Source organism: Colletotrichum lupini, chromosome 9 (assembly GCF_023278565.1).
Source record: "Colletotrichum lupini chromosome 9, complete sequence".
NCBI classification, from domain to species: domain Eukaryota; kingdom Fungi; phylum Ascomycota; class Sordariomycetes; order Glomerellales; family Glomerellaceae; genus Colletotrichum; species Colletotrichum lupini.
In genome coordinates this window covers 3,728,010-3,750,791 of record NC_064682.1, presented here as the reverse complement: position 1 = coordinate 3,750,791, position 22,782 = coordinate 3,728,010, and the positions used below count along the sequence as shown (strand labels likewise).

Here is a 22,782-nt window from a genome sequence, read left to right as displayed (position 1 = left end):
AGTTCGAATACTATCCTAGCGCTATATAGCTACGGGCCTATTTCTAGCTAATTTTAAAAGTAGGAGCAATAGCATATAACTAAGCTAATTTAATTAAGTCGGGATATATATAGAGACTAACTTTACCTTTTATAATTTAGGTTAGCTTTTAGCTATTTAATTTGGATTTCGTTCGTTATGTTAATTAATACTACTATATAGTACCTATTAGTTTTCTTATTTAATATCCATAGGCAAAATTAGACTATCTAGATACGTTACTACGACGAAACGTTACTATTAAACCGCTTAGTAAATATTATAATTATAATAAATAAGGGACCTATAATATAGTTATTAAGTAAGAAGATAAAATAACTATATACTCGGACAGTCTTAAACAATAAACTAAAAAATAAGTTTTATTTCCTACTTTTAAAAAGTAATAATTATAGGCTTCTGCGGCGGCCTAAAATTAGTTTTTATATACTATATCTTTTTAACGGGAGTAATTAGCTTCTAACGTACTAAAAACATAGTTCTATTTTTAAAAGCCAGTCTTAGCTATAACGACAGAGTTCGTAATTCTTAGTATAGTATTTAACCCTTATTAAAAAGGTTAAAAGCGGTATAATAGTTTTTATTACTATAACTAGAGTTACGCTAGTTATTAAAAATAGAAGTAAATAAGAAAAATACGTTATTAACCCTAAAGTACTAGTGCTAAATTTAGCACTAAATCTACTTATAGCTAAGAAAAGTCTTAGATAATAAAAGTAGTCCTATTTAAAAAAGTAGGGTAAATAATTACGTTTAAAAAATACTTTATTAAATAGCCCCGCTAAATACTAGCGTTAAATCGGGCTATATTTACTTATGCCCGGGCTAAAAGCCGCTTACGGAGCTACTTCCGTTTCTTATATCCTTTATTAACTTCTTACTTTTACTCTCTGATTAATAATTTAAATCTAGTACTTAGGTCGCTCTATACTTTCGCTACCTAGTTTAGACTTAGTCTAGACCCCGCTTATTAAAAAATAACCGCCGGCCATTTATTTTTTCAAAAGCCGTAAATATAATATTTTTTACTAACCCTTATTATAACGCTTACTAAGTAATTCTCTAAGATATAAAAATATTTATTTCCTTAAATATATATAGTAGGGCCTTAATACTATTATATAATAAGTAATATACCTTTTACTAAGTTATAAACTTATAATAGAGAAGAGGATATTAATAAAAGTTTTAATAGGGAGGTCTCTTTTTACTTAGAATCGGGAGTTTTTTTAGTAGGCTAGGCTCCCAGCCCCACCCTACTACTAAGATAATATTAATCGTATATTAACGCTACTATATATATAGTATTAATTATATATTACATCCTCTTAGTAACATACTTCATTTTTTTAAAATTAACTTATATAGGCTGGGCCTATAGTCGTTCTAACTATATATATACGACTACGATTAGATATACGAGAATAAATACTATAAAAGCCGGTTATAAATACTTTAGAGTAGCTCTTAATTACGCACTACTACTCGCACTATCGTTCGCTATCCTAACCCAAATTTTTATTTATAAACTAGTCGCTATAGCTATAACTAGAGGTTTATAAAAACCTATTATAGCAAGTTTCGGCTTCTTAAATATTAAAAATGTTTATAAAAGAGGAAGCGGCATATATATAAAACTATATAATAGTACCATTAATAAACTTCTAACGATACTAAGCAACGGCTTCTATACTTTATTCCGTTAATAATTATTTTAATAATACCAGTCCACGGTTTTTACGTTTCTTATATATTCCGTTAAGCAGATATCCTTAATAGTAGCAAAAACGGACTCTATATTTTATTTAATTTCTATTAATAACCATTCTAATAGTACCGCTAAGATACTATTTATTAAGCGATATAATTAGCGAAATTCGGACCCTATAACCTCCTCGTAATATTATTTAAAAACCTATCCTTTTTAGTAATAGAGCTAGTACAAAGACGTAATAGTATAAAATAATATATAACGGCGTATAATAGTATATAATAGCGCGTAAGTACTTATAATAATAGACGTTACCCGCTAAGTATTAAGTAGATAGTTAGTTAGGCTCTAGTAGCTTATTAATTACTCTCGTAGTTAGAAATAGATAATACTCGCTATCTTCGATATATAATTATACCTTTAAAGCTCCTATATTTAGTCTCTATCTATAATAATACTATCTTATCGTAATAGCCTTTATTAGAGGTTCTCGTATAATAAGTAAAACCCCCTTCGAGGCTACTCTTATATATATATAGCCCTATAGCGCTATAAATAATAAGGAATTTCGGCTATAAACGACTAAAAGTGCATATTATTAGTTAAGTAATAGCTTATAAGTATTATATTAAGCTCGCATCGAGATACTCGCATAGTTATAATAAAATTTAGATTTACTATATATCGGATACTAGCTAGATTAGCACAGCTAGCTACTAGGGCGTCGAAAGGGGCTAAGGGTATTATAATATTACTAGAGGTTATATAGCACGGCACGCTAGTTTATTCTTACCTCCCTTATAATACTAATAAGAACCGGCCGTTTATATTATATTTAATAGCTTAACGGACCTATAAGTAGCTTTAAAATGCCTTTAGAAATATTTTTAAGCGGCCGAAATAGTTTAATTAAGGATTATAAACGTAGTAATTAGTATAGTACGAGCCTTTTAAAATTAGGCGGGCGTTATTTTTAGTAATAGGAGGTACTAAAAACTCTAAAATAAATCTAAATATTATAAGCTAAAAACTAACTTAGGTCGTAGCTATATTATATTTATATTATATAGTCGGGTAGTGCGCTTAAAAAAGTAAAACTAGAGCTAAGCGGTATAGTAATTCGTTACGGTTATTAGCTACTTTTATAGCTAACCCACAGGCTTAACTAACTAATTAACTTCGATACCCAAAGACATTTCCTTTATTAGCTATCTTCTCTAAGCCGGTTCTAGCTTATTATTGCGAGTATATAGCAGGTCTAGATATAAATCCTTATATTATATATAAAGCCTCGTACATAAGCCCTTGTGTTAGAATAGTATTAGGGTTATAGTATAGCTATATATACTTTCAATATCCTCTTTGTATTTATTATAGTTTAAGTACACAGGCTAGGGGTACTTAAGAGAACTTTTATATACTAGTATAAGCCAGAACTATCCGCAGCTTTGCGTTAATTCTAGTCGATAGTATAATAACAATACGTTAATATAAGTCTCGTTAAGTAGTGGGCTTAGCAATAATTTAGTAGGGCATCTTTATAGTGCGGCCCTCGATAAGGTACACTTCTACTTACTTCTAAATAGGCATCCGGTGCTTATTAGCTATCTAACTATAGTATCTTTCATAGCTCTCTGTCTAAAAAACATTTAGGGAACCTTAGTTCTGCTTTTAACCTCTATATCTATACTTAAGTCTATACGTTCTATTATAAATTCCAACTACGCTATATTTAACTATCGAAGTAGTTTAAAAAGTACGGGGGACTATATTTATACGCCGCGTTAAATAAAAATTAGTAATAAAAATAATATCTTTAGGGCCGCGCAGTAAGCTTAAGTTCCCTACTAAGCTAGCTTCGGAGTATATTAATAATTACTATCCTCTAAAATAATAGTATTTCCCTTAGGATCCAATTTTTAATAAAAGCTTTTTTATCTACCTACGCCTTTTTTAAATAGAAGCTAGATAATCTCTTTATAGCCTCTTTTCAAAGTAGCCTAGAGCGTATTATTATACTCGCTACTTTATATATTAATATCCGCGCCTTTTGTAAAAAAAAGCCGGACGATCTCTTAATAACCTTCGTAAGAAGTAGCTTAGAGAGCGTTATCGTACTCGCCGCCCTATATATTAATATCCGCGCTTTTTATAAAAAAAAGCCGGATAATGTCTTAATAACCTTTATAAAAAGTAGCCTAGAGAGCGTTACTATACTCGCCGCCCTATATATTAATATTTATACTTTTTATAAAAAAAAGCCGGACGATTTCTTAATAGTTTTTATAAAAAGTAGCCTAGAGAGCTTTACTATAGCCGCGGCTCTATATATTAATATATACGCGTTTTTTAATAAAAAACCGGACGATTTTTTAATAACTTTTATAAGAGGTAGTGTTACGAAGGTAACTTTGTTTACCTTATTATTCGCCTTATTATCAATATCACGTAAGCAAACTATATACCATATTAATCTACGATTTCTGTAGATTATTATAGGTATTGATTATATAAGCAATACTGCTTATATAAGCTTACGTGAGCAATGGAAAGTACTGGAAGGTAACTGAATAATCTGGAATTTACTCGAGGCGGAATTACGTACTACGATTACGCATTCACTTACGTATACGCTTATTAATTATATCATAATTAATAAGCAATGGAATATTCTAGTAGGAGGTTTTTATGCCTATATGTAGGCGTGTATTTGCCTACCTAGACCTTTCGTTAAGCAAGCAACTTCTCATATAGTAATTTAACTATATTACTCTCTTTACTACAAAAACCTCTTTTATATACGCTTATATCCCCTATATTCATATATTCTTGCTTCTATATGAATATTCACTTTTTATATTCTTTATAAGAATATCCCGCATTACCTCGTTAAAGCTATACGTGCTAGAGGTAGCGTATAGAGCGTTACTATAGTCGCCGCCCTATACGTTAACGTTTATACCTCTCTTAGGGAGATATTATACGATCTCTTAATAGCTTTTAAAAAAGGTAGTTTAAAGAGCGTTATTATAATAGCCGACTTATACGTTAATATCTACGCTATTCTTAACAAAAAGCTATATGATCTCTTAATAGCCTTTAAAAAAGGTAGCCTAAAGAGCGTTACTATAATAGCCGCCTTATATATTAACGTTTATACTTTTCTTAATAAAAAGCCGTACGATCTCTTAATAGCCTTTTAAAAAAGTAGCCTAGAGAGCGTTACTATAGTGGCCGCCTTATACGTTAATATTTACGCTTTTTTTAAGTAGAAGCTATATAATCTTTTAATAGCCTTTGTATAAAGTAGTATAAAGAGCGTTATTATAATAGCCGCCCTATATATTAACGTCTACGCCTTTTTTAATAAGAAGCTATACGATCTCTTAATAACTTTTATAAAAAGTAATAAGAAGAGCGTTATTATAATAGCCGCCCTATGCGTTAACGTCTGCGCCTTTTTTAATAAGAAGCCGGACGATCTTTTTATAGCTTCCTAAAGAGGTAGTCTAGAGACCGTTGCCGTAGTAGCTAACTTATATATTAATATTTTCGCCTTTCTTAAGTAGAAACTATACGATCTCCCGATAGCCTTCGTAAGAGGTAGTATAAAGAGCGTTGCCGTAGTAGCTACCTTGTGCGTTAACGTCTGCGCCTTTGTTAATAAAGAATCTAAACACCCTTGAAAATCCACCGAGATAAGTATAATATAGACATCCTGTACTAGGAAACCCAGGCTCATCAACCCAAGGTCTATCAGGCTAATAGAGGTAGCCCCATCGTTGGAAAGCAGTCTCTTCTTAGAAGAAGGTTGCTATGTCGTTAAAAGTCTCATGGGACGATTCTGCTAATTGGGCATGTACTAGTGCAACCTCCGCAGCATACCGTGCCAGAGGGAAGGTCGTTCTTATAATCTCAAATCTACAATCAATGCTTTTGATATAAGTAAAGCAAGTCCTTACTATTACGCTACTAGCCGTTCTAAGGTTAAAATAGCTTTGTTCTACTAGATATTCCTTAACTAAAAAGTGGGCAAGCTATACTTCTCTTACTTTTACCTCGTCTCGCTCGACCTCAGCGATTAATACTAAACTAGGATAGTAATATAGTATATCGTTATTACGAAGAAGTCTACGTTTAGCGCTAAACTCCCGTTGGCCTTTTTCTATTAGTGTGGTAATCACGTCCACAGCTTCCGATACTATTAAAGGTCGTTTAATATAGATAAGAAACTGTAGTAGACGGAATGTATCGTTTTTAAGTTCTGGCGGTATACTCTGAAGCATACGCTAGTATATCTCGTTAAGGTCTCGAGGTAAGTTGCGTAGAGCTGTCCTAATGGCTTAAGTATGGAGGTATTTAGTAAGACTATCTAGTTAACACGCCGCCCATCGAAACCTGAGCTAGATATTAGAATTTAGAAGCATATTATAATATACTTATATACCGACATCCTATCCGCTCCGTCTCTAACTTAGCTACGTATTTAGTCTAAGAAACCGTGAGGTATTTTCTTATCCTTAAAGTCAGGCCGCTAATAGAGCTCGTGGTTAATATAGGAGCGTATGTCCGCGTTAATAGCCTCCTTACTAAGCAGCTTGCAATTATTCTCGCTAAAAAGTCAAAGAATCTCGTATTAAAATTCTGCTTCAGGCCGCCTAGTCACAATGAGCTTGGTACTTTTCGTGTTCGGGCTGCTAAAAAGTCCCTCAACCTAGGAAAGGAGCTTATCTCTCGTTATACATTCATCCAGAGCGTCTAGGACGACGGCGCTATCTAGGGAGCTCTATAGCATCGATTTAACACAGGCCGAAAGAGCGCTAACGTCTGGCTATTAGTAACCATTATTACTTAAAGTCAAAAGTCTGTCAAGCGCTTTTGCAGCCTCTGTCCTAGTATTGTGAAGTTAAATCGCTAACGAGCGTAACAAGTCCTCTAGTATTTACTTCCTAGTATCGTTAAAATCGAAAAAGAACCTTAATATAAGGTGCGCGCCCATTTCCTCGAGATAGTCGAGAATTATAGTACTTAGGACTATCTTACTACATCCCGCAAGACCATAAAGCCATAAATATTAGCGTTTCCCAGCCACCTACTTATAGAATGCGGTACTTTCTAGCAACCAACTCCCAGTACTAGCGTATCGGCATTCTCTCGCTCTCGCAACGTTAGTCGACGGGTCTATAGGTAAAAGCCAACAATAGAGCTTCTAAATATACTAATCGTCTCTAAAGGCTGTCATAGCGGTATTTATTTCAGTCACAACGTCATACACAGAGCCGAGATCTTTTTAAACTATATAGAGTTAGACAATGCTCTCCAACCTCGGATTACTATACTAACTTTAGCCCAACGTCTCCCCGATCGGTGTCTCGGCCTCGACCTTATTCAGCGGAATTTAACGCAAAAGGTCCGTCGCATAAGCAGCCGCCGTCATCGCTACGAACCCTTGCCATTCTTTGTTCTTATGTAAGTCGGAGTAGTCACAGATCCCACGAATCACCAGGCATAGGAAATAGTTCATCAGACCAGCCGCCTCCATCTCAAAACAGAGGACGCTCTTCTCTTTTGCCATAGTATCCCTAATTTTGGCATGTCTCATCAGTTGGTTCGAACTAGCAATCAACCCATAGTGAATAGCGGGGTTATCGTCAAGGTCGCCTCGTTCGGTCCGATGCACGAGGTGAGATGGGCTATCGCCGCATGCGCTATCGCATTTGTCCGCTCCCTTCGGATGAAGGACACCGGATTGATAGAGCCTGTCGTTGTGCGAAGGGGGCCGCGCGTATGTCTTTCGCAGGCGGGGCCACCTTGCTAATGCTTTGTCAATGTGCTCATTGAGCTGATGTCCCTCCATCTCGTATTGGCCCTTCAGAGCGTTCACCGCTGTTCGCAACGCCATCGGCGGTTGGTCCAAGAAGTCCGTGTGCTCAAAGGAGATGCCCTGGTTTTGAACCAATTTGCCGAAATCGTACTGGAAGACGCCGCCCTTGCCTCTGTCACGACTACTGACAACAACATCGCCAAGCCGGACGTCGTGTTTCTGGCTGGGCGCGCCGCCGCCGATGCCAACCATGAGCCCAATGCGAACATTAGGGAAGCTGTGCAGCATGCCTTGGGCCACTACAGCAGCTGAAGTTGTACCATACTCCCCGTCAGGCAAGACGGCGACCACGACGTTGTGATTACCGATCCTGCCCAGCGCATAGCTGTTGTTATCGTGACATGCGACAGGAGGGGAGTCGTGGTGCTTCTCGTCGAAGAAAGCTTTGGCCGCGTTGAACTCGGTAGGCAGGGCGCAAATCCAGCCGACCGTGTATTTGCCGGCGTCTCCCATGGGCGGCGTTCTAACCACCGGTAGCAAGAAACTGAAGTGGCTATTGATGGAATATGGAATATAAGCGCGAACGGCTTGAGCGGCCTGGGAAACGTTCAAGATACGGTTAACAAGCAGGAATAGTGATGATACTGCCGCAAGATACCAAACAAGTCGGAAGTGTGAAGAGCAGGGTTAACTGCTCTTTTATTCGTAACCTACGTGGGATCAGGTGAGGCATAAGCCGTTGCCGCCGTCATGTGGCTGGATGCAGCAGGCTGAGCCTACTGCAAATCTGATTTGCGATATACTGCTGTGGGTTTGCTGCGTCACAGCCACACTTGGTGGGATGGAGGTGACTGGTGAAGCATCTGGCAGTTGGCTCAAGCAAACGAGCAGTATCATCATATTAAGAGGAACTTTTCATGGATCAACCAAGGATGTTGATTGTATGCATAAATGCTGAAATGCATCAACTGGCTGTGAACGAGGTTTGGCGGATGATAATGCAATCGCCGGCCCCGCATCAACGAGATCGTTCGCATGTAGTGACCCTCCCTGGCCTCCCTGCACGTGCAGCTTTTAGAACGCGGGCTCACTTTGGATGATTTTCTACCTTGCGGGATGGACTGGGAACTCATCTAGAATGTTCCATCCTTGCCATGGGCCCCACCCAATAGTTAGTCCGAACTAATGCAACACTGCCACCCTCACTTAAAGTGGCTATGGCCCGCCATCGGGCGCTGGCCATGTTTCATCCCCCACTGCGCCTTGTCCCCTCGGAGCCAATGACTGCGACCATGACTGGAGATGACTGGCTGTATGAGATCAGCAGCGATGATGAAAATGATCATCAGGGAGGCTCAGACATCTCCGATTCCGACGGGGAATTAGATCACGGCACTTCCCCGCACAGTCAGCTTCCACCTGTTCCTAGGGCGTTACCATTCTTGGACTACCACAGATAGGCCTTAGGCCAGTCTTACAATAAACAGCCCCCGCGTTAGTTACTTTATACAATATAATAGAAATTAACCCTAAATAGTAAAAAGGCGGTGGAACAAACCGAGCAGAACCTTATTATAGCCCTAAGCGACTTTTAGAGAGAGGTGCTCTCGTCTAAGGTCGACGGGATTATTACCTCGAAAAAGAAATCTTATAAGACTAGCGCGACGACAATCGTTATATCAGTTCCTAACGATCGATCCGAAAATAAAATTATAAAGCATTTTTAAAAGTAATAGATTAATTAGCCCGTCGTAGAGAGGCAATTACAAGGATAGAGCTAGCTTCTCCGCGCTAGTAAGCGTTTAAAAGTTTATATATAGCTAGATTATATAAAGAGTCTATTTACGGGCCGGCCCGCTAAACGAGGCGCTACTGCGATAGGCCTTATAGAGCGGAGTATATAAATAGATGCCGAGTAGGAGGCTTTTGGCGAGGTTGACCCGTAGAGGCGGGTCTATTAGTTTATAAGATACCTAGGTGCCCCGTATAATAACGAACAGTAGTGCTGGCAGGATCGCGCCCGAAAGATGTATTATAAACTACTTAATTATTATATAAGAGATCTTATCTAGTAGGTATAGCAAGGCTATAACCTAGATACCTATAACGATATCCCGGAGGAGATTAGGGCGTAACTATATACCCAGGAATAATAAGGTTATAAGCGTAAGCGGTAGTATTCGGGATTAGACTCTACTGGTTATATCCCTATGATTATCTATAACTATATTCTAGACTATATAGTAGCGTCGGATAGAGCGTTACTAGATCTCGGTAGCTTAGTTAGCCCGCCTTCCCGTCCACTCCCCCTTTGCGTAACTAGGCTAAGGGACGACGCTATCGAGGCATATTACAAATAGCATTGCTCTAAAATAAGAAGCCATACCCAGAAACGATACTTCGAGCTTATATATAACCTAACGATTAAGAGAGGGCTAGATCTCGAGCTTATTTATAAGGATAACGATACTTAGTTTTTTATTAAGCAGGGCGTATTAGAAGGTATTACTCGCCGATAGGTACGGGATATTAAGGTCTATTTTAATTAGGAATACGGCATCGTAGTTACGTAATATTATAATTTATTTAGTTGCTTTAGTCTAGCGGCTCGTTAATAGAGATCGAATAGTTATAGAAATAGCCCCTAGCACTCTTCTTCCGCTAGCCGACGATCGTTATATATTCCTTTAGAAACGATTAGAAATTAGTCCGTATAAATCCTTAATATTCGCTCTAGACCTGTTAGATGAAGTTCTTTAACTCGCCGAAGTAATGCTCGATAGGAATAATATCTGGCAAATAGGGTACCGAGTAAAGCAGCACTACTCCCGCTGCTGAGCACATCTCCCGTATGCGATCCGAGTAATAGAAAGAGGTATTGTCTATGATTAACACAGACCGGGGCTCAGGCCAGCGACCATAATATAGTAGGAGTATCTTAATAAAACTCTCGAAGACTTTCGTATCAGTCGATCCCTCATATACCCGGAAGTATATCACCCTATCTTGAGTATACGCGGGTAGTATCTGGTATCTCTGACCGCGGTAAAATCGCTTGATTTAACGTGGCCGCTTCCTTCGAGGAGCCCAGCCTCGACGGCGTATACCGATGCTCTTGTCTATGCCGGATTCGTCCACAAACACCAACTGCTCGGATCGGTACTGCGAGATCTAATGCATGAATTCGTCTCGTAGGTCTAGATTACGCTCTTGGGCGATATTCTGTGTGGCTTTCTGGGACCATTTATCCTTCCTCAAGGCCCTACTAATGCTCAAGCGCGATACGTCGGCTTCGTAGTGTTTTCGAAGGAAGGCAGCCATCTCATCTAGTGTCAGACACGGGTCAACAGCGAGGTTGCCACGCAGGGCACTCAACATAGGAGGCGTGATCGACTTGGGGCGGCCAGGAGTATTTGTCGGAGTCTCTGTGGTTCCACAGGTGCGCAGTTTCGAGCGGATTCGGCGTACCGTTCGTGGATGACATCCGACGAGATTGGCTATGCTGTCATCAGTGGCGGTCGTCTCCCCTAGCAACTTACTATAGATGACGTTCTGGAGAAGATCACGCGAAGAACGAGCAAGATAAGGCGCCATAATGGCAAAGCCCATTGCTGACTCTACTGACCTTCAGTAGATCCTTCGATAAGAAGTTAGAAGATCCATTTTGAACAGCGTGCTAGTGAGTCAACGGAAAGGCCACGGTATTCATCCGTTCCTAGCATAAGCCATTTCTAAAGTAATCAATCCGGATCCCTACCGGTACTATGTGCGAGGCTTAAGAATATTCGCACTATTAGAAGGAGTCTATGCGTTTAGAAATCCAAATAAGTTCAATCTAACAGGACATGCTTTTTACACATAGCTATACTGCGCGTTATAATAGACCCGTCTTATAAGAGTTAGCGCGCAGGTAGTATATATTATTATATCTTTCTTATTTTTTAGCTTAGTAGCCAGGCTAGGTTATTTAATATTATCTCGTTAGAGAGCTAGGATAATACCTTTTCTCTCTCCTATATACTATAGCCCGTTAGTAATACGTTCTCGCTAATTATTAATATAATCGTATACTATACCGTACGATTTATATTTAATAGTAAGTAGCTAACGTAAGAGTTTTAATAAGCTTATTACGGCCTATTATAATAAATCCCGTAGCGGATCCCTAACTAAGCTTTTATTAAAAAGTATAATTATATAATATTATTTATATTAAAAGCCGCGCCCGATTTTGAATTAAAAAGTCGTATACTTTATATATTAACGTAAAATAATAAAGAAATTCTACTATAAACTTTAGTAGCTATCTAAATAAATCCTTTACTAATGCGTTAAGTACTAACATAGCGGCTTTTTAAATCCTCTTATAAAAGATAGTTCTTAATACTAATTTTACCTTAATATAGTTATATAGCGGATAAATAATCTAGTTGTAACATCGCACGTACATACTATTTACTATTATAACTTCCTAGCTAATAGGTATAAAATATCTCGGGCTAGTCTTTTATACCCTATTATTAAAATAAACCCTAATAAGGTATACTCTATATTAATAACTAAGAAAAGCTGGGCGAATCGGGCTTATTTATTATTAAATTCCCTTTATAAATATATACCCTAATATATATGACGTAGTTAGTTTTTAGCTAACTATCCCGTAATATATAATCTCTAACTTATATATATATTATAAATAATACGGTACGCGCTCGGCTAATATAAACTAACTATATAAATATAGAGGCTTCGGTATACTTAACCCTCGCTACTAGCTCTTTATAAGTACGTAGCTAATAGCTCTTTTTTATATAAATATAAAAGCTTAAGTGCGTTATTTATGATACTATTTAAAAGCTATATAACGAGTTCCTAACCCACTACGGATATAGCTAATCCGATATTCGCACGGGATATAATATTTATAAACCCGACGTCACTAATAAGCACTACTTCAGAGAGCCCCCGTCTATTTTTATTAACCCAGTCCGCCGATATTAAGAATAAGTAAATTTACTAAAAAGGGCATAGCAAGCTAAAGCCAAAGATATAAATAATATTAGGGCGCAGACGGGCTAAAATATATAATTTCTATTAAGACTATTATACGACTTACTAACTAAGTAAAAAATAAATAAGCGATAGTATAATAAAGTAAATATATCCCTCGCTATAGTAACTAAGACGATAGCGACGGTACTTAATTTTATATACGTATTATATATTAAAAAGTACGGCTATTTTAATAAAAATAAACGCTAACTTCTTAGCTAGCGAGAGATCTAAAAGCGTTATAAAATTAATTAATTTACGAACGACTATACCTTAGCTTTCGTCTCGAACGTTCCTTCTCGCTACTTTATAAGTTTTCTTAAGTAACTTCCTACGTATATCGTCCTAACTTAAGCCTTAGAACTCCGGATAAAAGAATATCTCTTTATATTTAATAGAGCTACTATTATTTAGTACCGAGTAGGACTAATAACGTAACTATTTACTTCTATTAAAGTATCCGTATATAGCTTACCGCTAAGCGCCTAAAAATACTAACTAGCTAACTTTTACGTATTATAAATACGTAAGCCTTTTAATCGGTACTCTTTAAAATAAATTTCGTCTCGCTTTATACTTTTTATATAGTTATTATAAGGATCGCTTTTTATTATTTGGCTATAATTAGGGACGTTAGTATAGTTCGGGCCGAGCTACTACTTTTTAAACTATAAACTTATTAGTATATATTCGCTATGCTTATATAAAACGTACCTAGTTTTATATATAAAAAGATTATATCGTTATTAAAATCGTAGCTTAGTAATAATATCCTCGTTATTACGGATACCGCGGCTTTTAGTAATACGTTTATAATAAATAATAATATACTCTATACTAGGCCTCGAGCCTAAATATATAATATTATCGTAATAATTCTTATCTAAGCTTAACGCCGTCGTCCTTATTACTAATACTATTTTTATTAACTAAGTATTTATAGTCTATAGTTTATAATATATATTAATATAAGGCTATACGAGGGTCGCTATTTTAAAGGCTAGTATATTTAATAAGAGGTTAGAGAAGCTCGGACTACGTTAACTAAATACTAATCAAAATAGGTAGGATTCGGTCTCCCTACCTCTATACTATTTACCGGTTTAAGAAATACTTTAGTTTACGCTATTTCTAAGCATATGATTACTTATAGGGTATTTATAAAATTAGCTTAAAGTTAACGGCTACTTTACTTAAAAAGCTAAGTAAAGGATTAGTATACTAACTATTATTAAAAAAGAGTATATTAAATAAAATAGCATAACGGAGTACTATATTCGTAATATATTAACAAAGTGTAGCGGTATAGATCCGGTTATAATAATATTATATTTTAAAATAAGCCTTAGTTTAAAATTATTCTTCTTTATTATATTACGTATATTAATTTAGAAAAAGCGTTATATACCCTTATTCTTTTACTAAGCACACACCCTACTACTTTAACCTCGGCTATTTATAGCTTATGCCCTTATTTTTATTATTATCGTTATCCCGTCGCCGTTTCTTATAATAATTAGAAGTACTAAAGTATTACTCGAGCTTCTAGCTCCGTATTAACTACTATATAGTAAACGGTAAGCTACTAATATCGTATCCCTCGTTAGTAGTTTTTTATAAATAAATAGCGAGCGACTCCTATAAACTAGCTACGCGAAACTTTATATTTAAATATAACTTTATATTTAAATAAAAATAACTATTTAAAAAGGCCGCTAGGTATAACGTAAAATTATAAGCTACTTTATAGCTACTAATATAGAAATACGCCTTATTACTCGCGAGCTACTATATTAATATTATTAAATTCTTAGAGCGAGCCCGTAGTTAATAATAAATCTATCTATAGTAATCGTACCCTTTATTAAAAAATAAATATAGTTATAAAGTACGTAGTTTAAAAATAAATAGCTCTGCCCTTGCGTATAATACTAAACGTCTTAGGGCGGGGAAGCCTTTAAAAATATACCTATTATTTTCTTCGTTATTAAAACTAAATAAGCTATTTAATAGCGGCTTAGAGCTATTAAACTTAATATTAAAGTAAAAGAACTTACCGGATCGACTTACTTTTTTTTATATAACGATCTGCTACTAGTCGTTCTTATTATAGTTTTAAAATACTTATACTAAGTAAGAGAAAAAGTAGTCCTATTACCTGCCGCTAAACGAGCTTAAAGAGGAGCTAGTACTTAGTAAGATTAAAAAGCTTAAGTATAACGCTTTAAAAAAAAAAAAAGGCTACTTTTTATAGTATAATTAAGGATAGGTTATTAATTACTAAGCCGCCGTCTTAAAAAGTACTAAAGCTATTAATAAACTAAAATATAAAATAGCTATAGTATTATTAATAGCGTCTCGTAGTACTCGGTTATAATTACTTTTTATACTATTTAATCATAATATAATAAAAAAAGAGCGAAACGTAAAAAGAAAAGGGAAAAAAAAAAAAAAAAAAAAAAAAAAAAAAAAAAAAAAAAAAAAAAAAAAAAAAAAAAAAAAAAAAAAAAAAAAAAAAAAAAAAAAAAAAAAAAAAAAAAAAAAAAGAGATAGAGAAGAAAAAAAAAAGAAAAAAAAAAGAGAAGAAGAAAGAAATAAGAAAAAATAAATAAAAAGGACTAGTACGGACTATAGAGTAGCGGTTATATATTAGATATTATAAACTAGATTAGCTATTTAGTTATTAAAAGCTATAGGCCTCGTATAAAACTATATTAAAAACTATAAATATCTTTTATAAAGCTATACGGTCCCTATTAATAGTCGTTTTTAAGAGTTTATAATTTATATAGTCCGTTAGTATTAGCTCGCGGGCTTTAAATAGCCTCGATAGAAATAGGAACGAAAATAGGGAGATAGAGAGGCTATTACGATCGCCGGTCTACTAGCCTACTCTATTATAATTAATAAAAATATAGGCGCTTATGTCTTATATAGTAATAACTATTATACTAACTATAGTACTTATTGTATCGGCCGCTAAGTAGTTAATAATACTTTTATTAAAGCCGAATATATTTCGTAAAGCCTTTTTAATATACTTTAATAAGTACCTATTATTAAAGAAAAGTAAGGCTACGGTACGTATAACTATAATAAAAAAGGGGATCTATATTATTAGTTATATAAAAGGGCCTATAATAAGAATAAATAGAACCTAGCGAGGTATAAACGCGTCGTTTAAAAAGGACTTAAAGCGAGCAATATACTTATTTACTATTTACCCGTTAATATAAAGGGCGCCGGCGCTAATAGTACTTATTACGATCGGTTAGCTAGGGGGGTCGCCCTTATTTATATTATAATAATAATAATATCTTATAACGTACCTAAGCTCGTCTTAAAAACGACGTTAAAGTTCTATTATATTAAATAGCTAAGTAGCCCGATATCGTTTTTAAGCTATTTTAATACTTTAAAGGGGTACTTACCCCGCGTCCCGTTATTATTAATATATAAGACTTATACTGACGCAATATCCGGCTTTATACGTATTTATATATTAACGTTTTATTTATAAAAAATATACTTAGCTATTTCAATAAATTATAAATCGGCCGCGCTTATAATACTAAATACCTTAATATAATTTTAATAATAACCGTAGCCGTACGTAAGAAAGACCTATAGGGCGCGCCGTAAATAAAAGTAATATATATTATTAAATTAAAACTAAACTTAGTTTTTTATAAAAGCGGTAATAAGCTATTAATATAATAACGCTAAGGCTTAGCTTACCGTTAGTTATTAAAATATACGGGCTATTTAGGCCTTAACTATCTTAGCAAACTAAGACGGTAAGAGGAAGTTAATAAACCTTTTATACGTAAGGATAATAATACTATATATATTATAATATATATCCTTATAAAATATTTAAAAAACGTCGTGCAAATCGAAGATTACGGGCCGTTAATAAGGACTAAGGTTATATATACCCGTAAATATACGGTATATACTTAGAGGGTACTAGTTTAGTATAAAGCTAAAAGCGATAATTAATTTAGCAAATCTTTTTAGGTTATTAATAAAGTCGTAGTACGTAAAGAACCTTACGAAGTACGCTAATAGATCCGCTATTATTAAGTTATTAAGCTAAGAGATAGTAAAAAAGTTAAAGAGTAGCGCGCCGGCACTATTAACGTATTTTATAATATAATAAAAAAAGCTAATAAAGTAAGTAATTAAGAAGAAATAGTTAATAAGTACGCGCTTAACCCGTTTTATTTCCGTTATATAGAATAGCTTATTACTAAGTATATCTTAATATAGGGAATTAAGGCGGCGTTAAAAAGACTTAGGTATTTTATTAACTAGGTTAATAACGCGGATATTATAGAATCGTTGGGATACGTAGGTATTTATCTTTTTACGAATTAACTATAATAAGCGACTATATATAAAATCCTCTCTATTACCGTTTATAACGATTACTAACTAGGGCTATATTAATAATATAAATAGCGTACTGAGGTTTAGTTATAACGTAAAACGCTAAGTAACGACCTCTACGCTACTAATATCGTTAGTAAAAAGATATATAGTATTAGTAAATAGGAGAAGTATACGATTATAAATTTAATTACTAGCTTTTATTATTACGAGCGGTATTATAAACGGTATAATAAACGTAATACTTTTATTATAAGAGATTAATAATAGCCTTATTACGACTTTATAATAGAGCGTGGATTTCCTTAGCCTCCCGAGCTGCTTATAAGGCAGAACGTTAGTATTAATAATTAGCGTTAGCCTTATACTAGACGCGCTAATTAGAGCCTTATTAAAATAGATCTTACTATAGCCCCGGGTCGTATTAAACTTAATAATATTTATACCGAGTTTTTATAAAATAACCCGCTTAGCTGCGTTTTTAATTATTATAAAAATACTTAGGTATTAGCTATCCGGGCGTAGTAAACTATTTAGTAATCTCTAAGTACGATCCGAGCTTTTAATAACGTATACTTAGTCTTTAATAACTACGCGCAACTAACTAATATATTTATAATAAGTTATATTACGTACTAAATAAGGGTCGTTAGCTATACTAGGTAAACGAGGCACGTATTTATTTTATATATAGTATAAAAAGTAACTTAAAAGCTAAAATAGGCTAGGTAAATAAACCTTAGCCCCGACGACCTAGATAAATCTATAATCGTTTACGATTTAATTATTAATACTCTAAAGCTATTTATATCCTAATTTTTATTTAAAGTTAAGCGTAGGTCTATCCGGCTTTATAAGCGAGTATTTTAATATATATTAAGAGCGGGAAAATCGGATTAGTATATATATTTTTTAATATAATAGTATATTTCTTATTTATTATTTATATTTTTATTTTTACGCCGTTTAGATAATAGCCCCTCTATACCCCTTAGTATTATAACGTACTCTTAGTTTATTAAAACTAGACTTAACTATTAGATCTCTTATTATATAAACGTTTTTAATAGCGGACTAGAGCCCGTACTTATACTCGTCTATATAAAAATAAACGCTATTAAGGTATATAATAATAATATATTATTTACGTCTATTTAATAAAATTATTATTAGCTATAGAAGTAACTATAGTAAGGCTAGTAAACGTAGCGCTTATTATTTAAGTTCTAAGCCTATAGCGGATTATATATATATTTTAAGCTATTTTACGTTAAAATAATTAGTATTAGTATAGGATAATTGATAAAGGTTCCGCTTTTAGGCTAGCTCCTCTTAAGTAATATAAAGTCGCCGTTAAATAATTAAAACCTATTATTATTATAATTACTTCTAAATACGTTTTCCTTTAAGTAATTTTATAAAGAGGACGTATAAAATAGAGAGGGTAATATAACGCTAATTCTTTATTTATATAACCCCTCTACTTTTATTTTATAACCTACTTAGTAATCCGTCCGGGGTTTATGCGTTAATTAAAATTCCGTTAACCCTACCTCTATAAGCTATTAAAAGGAGCCTTATCGTTTTATTTATTTAAAAGCCTATATAATATAGATTACTACTTAGTAAAAAAAACTAAACCGTTATAACGCTAGTATAACTCGCTAATATATTTTATTTATATTTAGGTTCGAACGAACGCTATTTTCTTATCTTTTACTTCTTTTATTAGCTCTCTTAGTATTTTATTTAAACTAGTAATAAAGTTTACCTAGCCCCATCGCCTTTCTTTTTATATTATAGAGTGCGATATAGATAAGTTACGTATATATTATTTTTTACTTACTTTTGTTTAACTACTTATTAACGGACGGTAATAATTTAACGGCTATTTTAGTTAGGTATAAAAAGGCCGGGTCTAGGCTAAAGTTTTAATATAACGTATTATATTATATTAATACCAATTACGGCTAGGACTACTTACTACTCTAGCTTACGCTCTCGTCCTTATAAAATATATAGTTATATAATAATAAAGGGGGTCGAGGAGATATATACTTAAAAAGAAAGGGGGACGTGCGAATAGGGTCTATCGGATCGAGTTATTTACTACTTAATAATAAGTAAGCCTTATATTTAGATTAAATAGTCGAGGCGTTTAGCTATACTTATAAGCGCTAATAAATCCGACGAATCTACTTATTTAATAAACGCTCTTATTTTATGCTCTTATTTATAAACTATAGCTTATTACTTTTCTTATTTATAATCTCTTAGTTATTAATAATATAGTATTTAGCGCTAGAAATAAAATCCCCCCTAAAAATAAACGCACTTTTTTTATTGTGCGCTTATTACGAATCGGTTATTATTAAAGATTTATTAATAAAAAACTACGAGCTATTATAGATTTATACCGCTATATAGTACTACGTTTTATTTTATTAGTAGTAGGATTTAAGTATATATCTCGTTATTAAAGACCTATTTTTACGTTAAATAAGAGAGTCGGGGCTATTTAGGGTAAAAAGCCGATTTTAATTATTATTATATAAGGGGCTTATGGGCTATGCCGTAGTTAGTAATTAATTATTACTTTTATATTATTATTAAATATATATTAAAAAAGCCTACCCCCTTTTTAAAATCGAGACCGGGCCTTAGTAGGCTTATTTCTTATAAAGCTATAAGTACCTATTTAACTTCCCTAACTAACGGTATTTAAAAAGAACGGCCTCCGTCGTATTAATAAACGAACTAAAAAATTAAAATCGGCTACGGCTCTAAGTATTTAAACCGGCTAAGCGTAACGTAGGACGGGCTTTACTCGTATTATTATAAAATATAGCGGGCTTTAGAGTTCGTTAATTACTATTTATCTTATTATATAGTATATAAAGTACGTTCTTATAGCGCTCGAGGAGCACTAATAGTCGTTAGTATTAGGTCGTCTTTAACTCCCTATTTTATTAATTTGCTATTTATTACTAGTTTAGTACTAGAATTAAATTATAGTAAAAAGACCGCTTAGCGAACTACTTATAAGTAAAGAAGTAGGGCTATAGCTTTACGTAATCAAAAGAGAAATAGGTAAAATTTAAGTGTTTACTATACTAAAAAGCTACGGAGATCTTATTACTTATTAAAAGTACTACTTACTAAAAGGCCTAAAAGTTTATATAACAAAAACGCTATTATAATATAAAGCCTTAGCAATAATACAGCCTCGAAAACGGTAGCTAAAGTATTAGTAGCCTTTTTAATATAATTTTCAGAATATATATAATAATTTCTATCTCTATATAAAAATACTATACTTAATTTATATTTTAAACTCGTCGCTATATAACTTATTTTATAACTTATTACGCCGCTTTTAAGTAGCTAGATACTAGTTAAATGCTAACGCTTATTAATAGTAATGTTTCTACGTACTTCGACTTCGCGTCGCTTTCCTTTTATAAATAACTTATAATAATATGCCCTAGTAATAACCCTTCGTTATCGATTATTATAGCTTATTATAGCTTATTATAAATTTATAAAAAATACTATTTAATTATCCCTTTTCTTATAACTTATTATTATATATTATTATTATATTTAGAATAGGTAGGTAGTAAGAAGGGCGGCACGTCGAGAGCTACGTAAAACTACTAATTAACCTTAATTATAGTTATTATAAGTACGCCGTTACCTATATACTACGGTCCGAGGCCGCTATTTCTATATATTTACGTCTTATATTACCTTAGTTTATTAATAAACCGGGTCTAGTTTTTTAAATTATCCTTATTAAAAAAGCTCTCTAACGCTATAAACTAACGTCGGGGCTAGACGTTAATAAGTAGTAAACGTAAGCTAAGTAGGCTCGTATATAGTATCGCTATTAACTACTTAATAAACGACTATATTATAATATTAATATAGTCCTACGTCTCGTCGAACGTAGTATTATACTTTACTAAGTATTTAACCCGGATTACTAACGTTACGTATGCGCTATTTCCTATATAAGCCTTCCCCTCCTACTTTTTTACTAAGAAGTATAACCTTATTTATAATAAACTAATACTAAAGAGCGCGATAATAGCTAGGTATTACTAAAAAGAAATCTTAAGCCGCTATACGTAGGGGATCGGTAAGAGTAAAATAGTAATATCCTTTACTATAATAAGTCCGCTACTACTATAGCCTATAGTTTATAAGTTTAAACATCGGTAGTTAATAATAATATAGTCTTATATTAACTATATAAGTACGTATTACGTTACGAATAAGATAATAAAGAGCGTACTATATAGTAATAAAATAACCTAGAGGCCCTAAGCGATCCTCTAAAAGGTCTCGGATAGGGAAATATAGCTAAAAAAGAGCACGATCGATAGCTTTATAATAGCTTAAAAAATAGTATAAATTAAAGTTCTAATATATAATATCTAACTCGGCGTTAGGACGGGATACTAAGATTTATAAATACCTAGCGGCCCTAGATTACCGAACTTTTTAAATAACGACCCTATTACTAACTAGTATTATTTAGTAATATATACCGAAACTAATATTTATAATATATAAATAGACCGCGGCTAAGGTAATAAGGAGTGCTTAATAAATAATATTAAAAAGGGTTTTTTAGAGAGTTAGGGTTAGGTATTACTACGAGGGTAGTTATATAGTCGTCCTTTTATAAACTACCCGTATATTATTTACTTATAAATAAATAAAGCGTTATAACGAATAGTATAAAACTATAGTTAATAATAAGTATTTATTAAACTTCCGTCTTTCGCAATACTTTAGGGTACCCTTTGCATAGGGCCCCTTTTATTATCGCTATAGCTTTAAAAAGTTAAATAGGCTTTTAAAAAGGAAATAGCGGGGCGAACTTAGTTAATTATTAAACGGGTAGTTCGTTTATATATATATCGAAAGCTCCGATTAGATAGTAATATTAAAATAGATATATGTGGTTATGTCTTTTAGATTATAAGCCGACGTAATAAATATACTATTAATATACTTAGACTAAATATTAAATACTTTAGCGCAACGAAAGCCTAGCTAATATTATAATTATTTATAATATATAACGGGACTTATAAGAAAATCTTAACGGCCGACGTTATATTTATAACGGTAATAATAAGCTAAAAAACTAATACTCTAAGAGTCTAAAATCGATAAGATATTACATATAAGACGTTAATAAGAAGCTTAGAGATATTTATATAAACGTTAGCGACGGTATTACCGGTATTTTAATACTAACCGAGGTAGTATTTTATAACTAGAGGTCGCTCCGCTACGAGAGAGATTTAATAAAATAAACGGGGTATATATAGTTTAAAAAAGTATTTTTAGTTCTAATTATAGTATAGTTAATATAACTTACTTCTTATACTAAGGTGCTAATAATAAAAAGCTAATTATGCTATTAATAAATAGTTTATAAACTTATCTCTTATCTTATACCTCTATTCTTTTATTACGAGTTTCGTAGTACTATTAGGCTTCGTCTCTTAATATTTCGTACTTTATAACCTAGCTTAAAAGTAACTAAGTAATTTAGGACTTTATATAAGCTATTATTAATAATACTAATATATTATATATACTACGGCTTTAAGGGTAGGATTTTCGTTACGTAATATAAAATATAGAGTATAGTATATAGAACACTCTTTAGACGTTTAAAAAATACCGGGGCAGGTTATCTCTTTATAAGTAAACGATATAAAAGGAATATAAAGGAATATAAAAA

At 33.3% G+C, this 22,782-nt stretch overlaps 5 protein-coding genes across 5 annotated transcripts; 1 reads left to right on the top strand and 4 right to left on the bottom strand.

Moving 5' to 3' along the window:
- Positions 1–5,187: 5,187 nt before the first annotated feature.
- CLUP02_16969 (receptor-interacting serine/threonine-protein kinase) lies at positions 5,188–5,448 on the bottom strand (the record flags this gene model as incomplete). The annotated part of the gene is made up of 2 exons (XM_049295886.1): positions 5,188–5,232; positions 5,329–5,448. Coding segments are annotated over 2 exons (165 nt in total), but the record flags the coding sequence as incomplete, so codon positions are not given.
- A 1,700-nt stretch (positions 5,449–7,148) lies between these two features.
- Positions 7,149–8,326, bottom strand: CLUP02_16968 (uncharacterized protein; the record flags this gene model as incomplete). Its single annotated transcript, XM_049295885.1, has 2 exons — positions 7,149–8,127; positions 8,289–8,326. 2 exons carry the CDS (start codon positions 8,324–8,326, stop codon positions 7,149–7,151), a joined length of 1,017 nt encoding a protein of 338 aa, XP_049153032.1.
- A 246-nt stretch (positions 8,327–8,572) lies between these two features.
- Positions 8,573–9,034, top strand: CLUP02_16967 (uncharacterized protein; the record flags this gene model as incomplete). The annotated part of the gene is made up of 2 exons (XM_049295884.1): positions 8,573–8,639; positions 8,787–9,034. 2 exons carry the CDS (start codon positions 8,573–8,575, stop codon positions 9,032–9,034), a joined length of 315 nt encoding a protein of 104 aa, XP_049153031.1.
- A 1,600-nt stretch (positions 9,035–10,634) lies between these two features.
- CLUP02_16966 (uncharacterized protein) lies at positions 10,635–11,183 on the bottom strand (the record flags this gene model as incomplete). The annotated part of the gene is made up of 3 exons (XM_049295883.1): positions 10,635–10,745; positions 10,860–11,071; positions 11,114–11,183. 3 exons carry the CDS (start codon positions 11,181–11,183, stop codon positions 10,635–10,637), a joined length of 393 nt encoding a protein of 130 aa, XP_049153030.1.
- A 1,952-nt stretch (positions 11,184–13,135) lies between these two features.
- On the bottom strand, positions 13,136–13,279 carry CLUP02_16965 (uncharacterized protein; the record flags this gene model as incomplete). Its single annotated transcript, XM_049295882.1, has 1 exon — positions 13,136–13,279. A coding segment is annotated over one exon (144 nt), but the record flags the coding sequence as incomplete, so codon positions are not given.
- Positions 13,280–22,782: the final 9,503 nt, after the last annotated feature.